General features: G+C 51.5%; 1 protein-coding gene across 1 annotated transcript; it reads left to right on the forward strand.

Moving 5' to 3' along the window:
- Positions 1-6,905: 6,905 nt before the first annotated feature.
- On the forward strand, positions 6,906-8,031 carry LOC124029303 (cryptic protein-like; the record flags this gene model as incomplete). The annotated part of the gene is made up of 3 exons (XM_046341068.1): positions 6,906-7,085; positions 7,664-7,772; positions 7,917-8,031. Coding segments are annotated over 3 exons (404 nt in total), but the record flags the coding sequence as incomplete, so codon positions are not given.
- Positions 8,032-8,372: the final 341 nt, after the last annotated feature.

Raw genomic sequence — 8,372 nt, forward strand, 5'->3', positions numbered from 1 at the left:
AAAGTGCTATATAGAAACCCAGCCTAAAACCACAAACAGTAGGCAATGCAGATGTAGAAGCACGGTGGCTAGGAAAACCCCCCTAGAAAGGCAGGAACCGAGAAAGAAAGCTAGAGAGGAACCAGGGTTTTGGGGGGCGGCCTGTCCTCTTCTGGCTGTGCCAGGTGGAGATTATAACACGACATGGCCAAGATGTTCAAACGTTCATAGATGACCAGCAGGGTCAAATAATAATAATCACAGTGTTTGTAGAGGGTGCAACAGGTCAGCACCTCAGAAGTGAATGTCAGTTGGCTTTTCATAGCTGATCATTCAGAGTTGGACACAGCAGGTGCGGTAGAGAGAGAAAACAGCAGGTCTGGGACAGGTAGCACGTCCGGTGAACAGGTCCGTGTTCCATAGCCACAGACAGACCAGTTGAAACTGGAGCAGCAGGAATACCAGGTGGACTGGGGACAGCAAGGAGTCATCCGGTCAGGTAGTATTGAGGCATGGCCCTAGGGATCTGGTCCTCCGAGAGAAGACAGAAAAGAGAGAAAGTGAGAGAGTTAGAAGGAGCATACTTAAATTCACACAAGACACTGGATAACACAGGAGAAATATTCCAGATATAACAGACTGACCCTAGCCCCCCGACACAAACTATTGCAGCATAAATACAGAAGGCTGAGACAAGAGGGGTCGGGAGACACTGTGGCCCCGTTCGACGATACCCCCGGACAGGGCCAACGAGGCAGGATATAACCCCACCCACTTTGCTAAAGCACACCCCCCACCACTAGAGGGATATCTTCAAACCACCAACTTACTACCCTGAGACAAGGCCGAGTATTAGCCCATGAAGATCTACCCCACGGCACAAACCCGAGGGGGGCGTCAACCCGGACGGGAAGATTATGTCAGTGACTCAACCCACTCAAGTGACGCACCCCTCCTAGGGAAGGCATGGAAGAGCAACAGTAAGCCAGTGACTCAGCCCCCATAATAGGGTTAGAGGCAGAGATCAAGCCTACTACTGTTGTGTCATCTGCAAACTTGACTGAGTTGGAGGTGTGCTAGGCTATGCAGTCACGGGTGAACAGGGAGTAGAGGATGGGGCTGAGCCCCAGTGTTGAGGATCAGCGAAGAGGTGATGTTGTTTCCTACCTTCACCACCTGGGGACGACCCATCAGGAAGTCCAGGACCCAGTTGCACAGAGCGGGGTTCAAACCCAGGGCCTTGAGCTCGATGATGAGCTTGGAGGGTACTATGGTGTTGAATGCTGAGTTAATATCAATGAACAGCATTCTTACTTGTGTGCAGTGTGTGGGCGATTGCATTGTCTGTGGATCTATTGGGGCGGTAAGCAAATTGAAGTGGGTCTAGGGTGGCAGGTGAGGTGGAGGTGATATGATCCTTGACTAGTCTCGCAAAGCCCTTCATGATGACAGAGGTGAGTGCTACGCAACGATATTAATTTAGTTCAATTACCTTTGCTTTCTTAGGTACAGGAACAATGGTGGCCATCTTGAAGCATGTGGGGACAACAGACTGGGATAGTGAGAGATTTAATATACCTGTGAACACACCAGCCAGTTGGTCTGCGATACTTCCCAATTGCACTGTAGGTGTAATGCTCCGGGTATCGTGGGTGTGGAGTCAAATGCAGGAGACAGAGTTCAATGCTGTGCGTCTTTACTAGTACCAACGCACCACAGGGTGCTCACAAAAGTAACGTTCCCAAACACAGGGGAAAAAGTACAATAGAAAAAATCACGACTAGGCACTAAGCACGTACCTCTACAACAGAGCCGAAGGTTTACAATGAAATAATCCCGCACAACAACCAGGCGGGCCGGCTGTCTAATAAAGACAAACTAATTAAACATGAACAGGTGCTACCACTAAACATACAAGGAGGGGGAGGAAAAACAATCAGTGGCAGCTAATAGGCCGGTGATGACGACCGCCGAGCGCCACCCGCCCGGGAAGGGGAAACACCCTAGGTCGGACTCGTGACAGTACCCCCCCCCTCTGACGCGCGGCTCCCGCAGCGCGCCGACACCGGCCTCGAGGTCGCCCCGGAGGACGAGGTGCAGGGCGATCCGGATGGAGGCAATGGAAATCCCTCAACATGGATGGATCCAAGATGTCCCCCACCGGTACCCAGCACCTCTCCTCCGGACCGTACCCCTCCCAGTCCACGAGGTACTGCAGGCCCCTCACCCGGCGTCTTGAGTCCAGAATGGCCCGGATCGTGTACTCTCGGGGTGATAACCGGAGGTCAGGCTGATAGAGACCCCCAAGCGTTCCATGAACGCTCTCCATACCCGAGATGTGAATTGGGGCCCCGATCAGAAACGATGTCCTCCGGCACCCCGTAGTGCCGAAAGACATGGGTAAATAATGCCTCCGCAGTCTGCAGGGCTGTAGGGATACCGGGCAACGGGAGGAGACGGCAGGACTTAGAAAACCGATCCACAATCACTAGAACCGCGGTGTTCCCCTGAGACGGCGGGAGATCGGTCAGGAAATCTATGGACAGATGTGACCATGGCCGCTGTGGAACGGGGAGGGGTTGTAGCTTCCCTCTAGGAAGGTGCCTAGGAGCCTTACTCTGAGCGCACACTGAGCAAGAGGAGACATAACCCTTAACGTCCTTAACCAACGTAGGCCACCAATACCTCCCCTGAAGGCTCCCCACTGTCCTCGTCACCCCAGGGTGACCCGAGGAGGGTAGGACGTGAGCCCACCGAATCAGTTTGTCCCGAACACCAAGCGGCACGTACCTTCGCCCCGCTGGTCACTGAGGAGGCGCGGGTTCAGCCCGTAACGCCCGCTCGATGTCCGAGTCCACCTCCCATACCACTGGGGCTACCAGCTTTGAGGCGGGAAGGATGGGAGTAGGTTCGGTGGACCCATCCTCGGTGTCATAAAGGCGGGACAGTGCGTCTGCCTTCACGTTCTGGGAGCCCGGTCTATAAGACAAAGTAAACCGGAACCGGGTGAAGAATATGGCCCACCTTGCCTGACGTGGGTTAAGTCTCCTAGCTGCCCGAATATACTCCAGATTCTGGTGGTCGGTCCAGATGAGAAAAGGGTGCTTAGCCCCCTCAAGCCAGTGTCTCCACACCTTCAGAGCTCTAACCACCGCTAGCAACTCCCGGTCCCCCACATCATAGTTACGCTCCGCTGGGCTGAGCTTCCTTGAGAAGAAAGCGCAGGGGCGGAGTTTTGGTGGCGTACCCGAGCGCTGTGATAGCACGGCACCCACCCCAGCCTCGGACGCGTCCACCTCCACTATGAATGCTAGAGAGGGGTCCGGATGCGCCAACACGGGCGCATCAGTGAACAGCGCCTTCAACTTGTTGAATGCTCTGTCCGCCTCTGCTGACCACTGCAACCGCACTGGGCCCCCTTCAGCAGTGAGGTAATGGGAGCCGCTATCTGGCCAAAACCCCGGATAAACCTCCGGTAGTAGTTGGCAAAACCCAAAAACCGCTGCACCTCCTTTACCGTGGTTGGAGTCGGCCAATTACGCACGGCCCTAATGCGGTCACCCTCCATCACCACCCCCGAGGTGGAAATGCGATATCCCAGAAAAGAGACAGCTCGTTTAGAGAACACGCATTTCTCAGCCTTGACGTATAGGTCATGCTCCAGCAGTCTACCAAGCACTTTGCGCACCAGAGACACATGCGCGGTGTGAGTGGCCGAGTAGATCAGAATGTCATCGATATAAACAACCACTCCCTGCCCGCACAGGTCCCTGAGAATCTCGTCTACAAAGGATTGGAAAACGGCTGGAGCATTCTTTAACCCATACGGCATGACGAGGTACTCATAGTGGCCGGATGTAGTACTAAATGCGGTTTTCCACTCGTCTCCCTTCCGAATACGCACCAGACTATACGCGCTCCTGAGATCCAGTTTTGTGAAGAACTGCGCTCCGTGGAACGATTCCACCGCCGTAGCGATGAGAGGTAGAGGGTAACTATACCCCACTGTGATGGCGTTTAGACCTCTATAATCGATACACGGACGCAAACCTCCCTCCTTTTTCCTCACAAAAAAGAAACTCGAGGAGACGGGTGAAATGGAGGGCCGAATGTACCCCTGTCCCAGCGACTCCGTGACATATGTCTCCATTGCCAACGTTTCCTCCTGGGACAGCGGGTACACGTGACTCTTGGGAAGCGCAGCGTCCACCTGGAGATTTATCATACAATCCCTTCCCGGTCGATAAGGTGGTAATTTAGTCGCTTTCACTTTACTGAAAGCGATTGCCAAATCGGCATACTCGGGGGGAATGCACACCGTGGAACCCTGGTCTGGACTCTCCACCGACGTGGCACCGATGGAAACTCCCAAACACCTTCCAGAACACTCCTCTGACCACCCCTGGAGAACCCCCTGTCTCCATGAAATTTTAGGATTGTGCCGGGCCAACCAGGGAGTCCCCAGCACCACTGGAAACGCAGGCGAATCAATAATTAAGAAACTGATACGCTCCTATGATTCCCCAGCATCACCATGTCCAGTGGGACCGTGGTCTCCCTGACCATCCCTGACCCTAATGGCCGGCTATATAGGGAGTGCACGGGGAAAGGAGAATCTATCGGCACCAGCGGAACCCCTAACTTAAGGGCGAGTCGCGATCCATAAAGTTCCCACCTGAATCGACTAGCGCCCTATGCTGGGAAGAGGGAAAAAGTGAAGGAAAGAGATTAAGACAAACATATGGCCAACAAGGGGTTCTAGGTGAGTTTGATGCTGACTCACCTGGGGTGACCGAGAAGCGTTCCGCCTGCCATCTCTACTCCCAGACAGACCCCCAGCACCGATCAGACGTGTGCCCTCTCCGACCACAGTTGGTGCAGGGAAGGCCACCTCCTCCGGTACCCCTCGGCGTAGCCCCTCCCAACTCCATGGGAATGGGAGCGGAGGGGCTGGGTGGTGGAACGCATAGAACCCTCTCTGAACGCCCGCGGGCAGCCAGCAGATTATCCAGTCGAATGGACATGTCGATCAGCTGATCCAGTGACAGAGTGGTGTCCCGACACGCTAACTCCCGGCGGACGTCCTCTCGGAGACTACACCTGTAGTGGTCCATAAGGGCCCTGTCGTTCCACCCAGATCCTGCTGCCAAGGTCCGGAACTCCAGCGCGTAATCCTGGGCGCTCCTCTTCTCCTGCCTGAGATGAAATAGTCGTTCTCCCACCGCTCGGCCGTCTAGAGGGTGATCAAACACGGCACGGAAGCGGCAGGAAAACTCTGTGTAGTGCTCCCGCGCTGAGTCTGGGCCATTCCAGACTGCGTTCGCCCACTCCAGAGCACGACCCGTGAGGCAGGAGATGAGGACACTCACCCTCTCTGCTCCTGAGGGAGTGGGTCTGATGGTGGCCAGGTATAGCTCCAGCTGAAGCAGAAACCCCTGGCAACCCGCCGTCGCTCCATCATAAGCCCTCGGTAGCGTCAGACGGATGGTGCAGGAGTCGGGAGATGGGGAGTCCGGAACCGTGGGTGCCGAAGGTGGAGAGAGGAGACCACTCCTCTCCCATCTTTCCATTTTCCATCACTTGATCCATCGCGGATCCGATCCGATGGAGGACGGTAGTGTGGTGGAGAACCCGTTCCTCCATCGATGGGAGAGGGTTGGCTGCTGCTCCTGCTGACTCCATCAATCTGATAGGTGCGGGATTCTGTAATGCTCCGGGTGTCGTGGGTGTGGAGTCAAATGCAGGAGACAGAGTTCAATGCTGTGCGTCTTTACTAGCACCAATGCACCACAGGGTGCTCACAAAAGTAACGTTCCCAAACACAGGGGAAAAAGTACAATAGAAAAAAATCACGACTAGGCACTAAGCACGTACCTCTACAACAGAGCCGAAGGTTTACAATGAAATAATCCCGCACAACAACCAGGCGGGCCGGCTGTCTAATAAAGACAAACTAATTAAACATGAACAGGTGCTACCACTAAACATACAAGGAGGGGGAGGAAAAACAATCAGTGTTTCCCCCTCCCCGGGAAGGGGAAACACCCTCGGTCGGACTCGTGACAGTAGGTACGTTTTTCCTATGGCAGAATACAATTATTGAGGAGGTCAGGTCACCATGTACAAGTAATGTGGCATTTAGAAGCCACTTTCCTCTGTGGATGTAGAGGGAAAATAATGATGTTTTTGTTGTGCAGACCAAAGATGCTAGAATCGTATTTTCTTGCCCACAACCTTGCGCGTGACCTCGGTATACTGCATTGTTACATTGTCACAACACAAATCACAGTTCTCCATTATAAAAAGCAAAGCTTCGAACTTTACCTTCACAGAGGAGTGCTCCATGACTTGCATGCCGAGATTCCTGCGGTGGGTGTGACCTCACTGGAGAAGGCTGGGCAAATATGCCATCAGGGTTTTGAGCATGCAGCCTTTGGGGAGGGTCGCCACAATGCTGGATGGATGCTTTTCTCCAGAGAGTATTTAACGAGGCAAGTCAGTTTAAGAACAAATTCTTATTTTCAATGACGGCCTCGGAACAGTGCGTTACGTAACTGCCTGTATCACGTGTTAACTGAATGTTTACTTTAGCCTGTTGCAATAGGCCTAGAAGAAGCATTCTGCATGTGAGCTTGGATTATTGGCAAACTCCGGGAGAACAGAATGAGTTTGGCAACTTTTTGGGTCGGCCATGTGTACAGATGGATTTTTCAGAAATGTCTGTAGTCTAATATTTATTTCAACATCAAATCAAATAAACGACCCCCTCATGTATTTTATGGTTTTCTTGCCGGCAGTTGTTGCGATTACAATTGGATCACGTAGGCTTTTGTCAATATTTTGTGAACAATTTGCATCTGGCCCTTTGCTCATCTGAAACTGTTTACACGCTATACCTAAATATTAGCCATTCTCTCTTATCCAAGGCTGTGAAGGATCTGAATGTACCAAAACCATAGAGGTATTGACCAGAGCGGTAGACTCTGGGAAAACGATCCAGCAGAACGCTGATTACCTGAACCAGTTCAAAGAGATGAACTCTCCTGCTGGGGACAGAAAACAGTGTGATGCGGGCTTGGTCTTACCCTTCGTCGGCCTCACTGGAAGTAAGTTGGACATGAATTGCGTAACATTACTGATATCAACCTACATGGCCTCCATAATAAACTCACTGCAGTGAATTTGAGTTTGACTTTGCGTGAATTTATTTGGCCTGTCTTGCTTTGTAATACGATTTATGTTCCCTCTTTATCGCACGTTCGTTATCCTGCGTCATTTGATTGTTTGTTTGTCTTAATTCACCAAAACAACATAGCCTAATCCTCAGGCAAGCTGTTTTCTCAGCTGTTATCGCTCTGTCATTGAAAACATGGCTTCTGAAGGAATGTGTTAAAACTGTGTTTGCCACTCTGCTGGCCAGCATTCTGGACAGTGTCTCCAGGGCCATCTTCAGTAGGCAAATGTTGTGAAACATTGCAGATAGAAATGTCATGAATAGAACCAACATGATTCCTTATTCTACATGTCAGTGAGGCATGTCTGTTCTACATGCTATATCTCTATCTGAACGTTGTACAATGCTGTGCCCTGCTGAATGCACCCCAGGGCTAAAGCCTGAGTGTAAATACAACACTCACAACATCCATATTAAACTTCTACCCTACGTCTTTCTCTTTTCCCGAAGGTCCAAAGCAGAGTCGAAACTGTTGTAAAAATGGTGGCACCTGTATTTTGGGAAGCTTTTGCGCATGCCTGCCACACTTCATTGACCGGAGCTGTGAATACCACGAACGTCGGGTAATTTAATTTCCCAATAATTAACATCCCAATATTTCCAGGCCTGTTTGACCGTGGAGGAAACACATATTCAGTTGTCTAAAGTGATGTATCGAGCCTGTTTTGACGTGTATCTCTCTGCTCTGCTCTGCTCCCTGTCCCTGCAGGAGCTGTGGTATCATTCCCCATGGAGAGTGGGTGCAGAAAGGCTGCTCCTACTGCAGGTGTGGATTTGGGGTCCTGCACTGTTTCCCTCGGGTGGTCCATGAGGACTGTGTTAAGAAGACACTTTATGACACTGACAGATGTTTTTTTTAAATTCTCTCCAAAATGTCACTAAATTGTTTGAAACACACTGGCCTGTGCTTTTGAGGCTCAGATAAGAGCGACAGACCTTGTTGTGCAACTGGCATCAGTTGAAGAACTGTGCTCTCCATTTAATTTGTGGCATTCCTATTGTAGCCTGCTGTTTGCTGATTGTAAACTAAAAATTGGCATCATTCACATTTAAACACGAGCTAGCCTGTATAACCTCAATGGTATATCTGCTAAGGCGGGGTGTCAAAGTCAAATGGACGGAGGGCCAAATAAAAAATTTAGCTACAAGCCGAGGGCCG

Source organism: Oncorhynchus gorbuscha, unplaced genomic scaffold (genome assembly GCF_021184085.1).
Source record: "Oncorhynchus gorbuscha isolate QuinsamMale2020 ecotype Even-year unplaced genomic scaffold, OgorEven_v1.0 Un_scaffold_6043, whole genome shotgun sequence".
NCBI classification, from domain to species: Eukaryota; Metazoa; Chordata; class Actinopteri; order Salmoniformes; family Salmonidae; genus Oncorhynchus; species Oncorhynchus gorbuscha.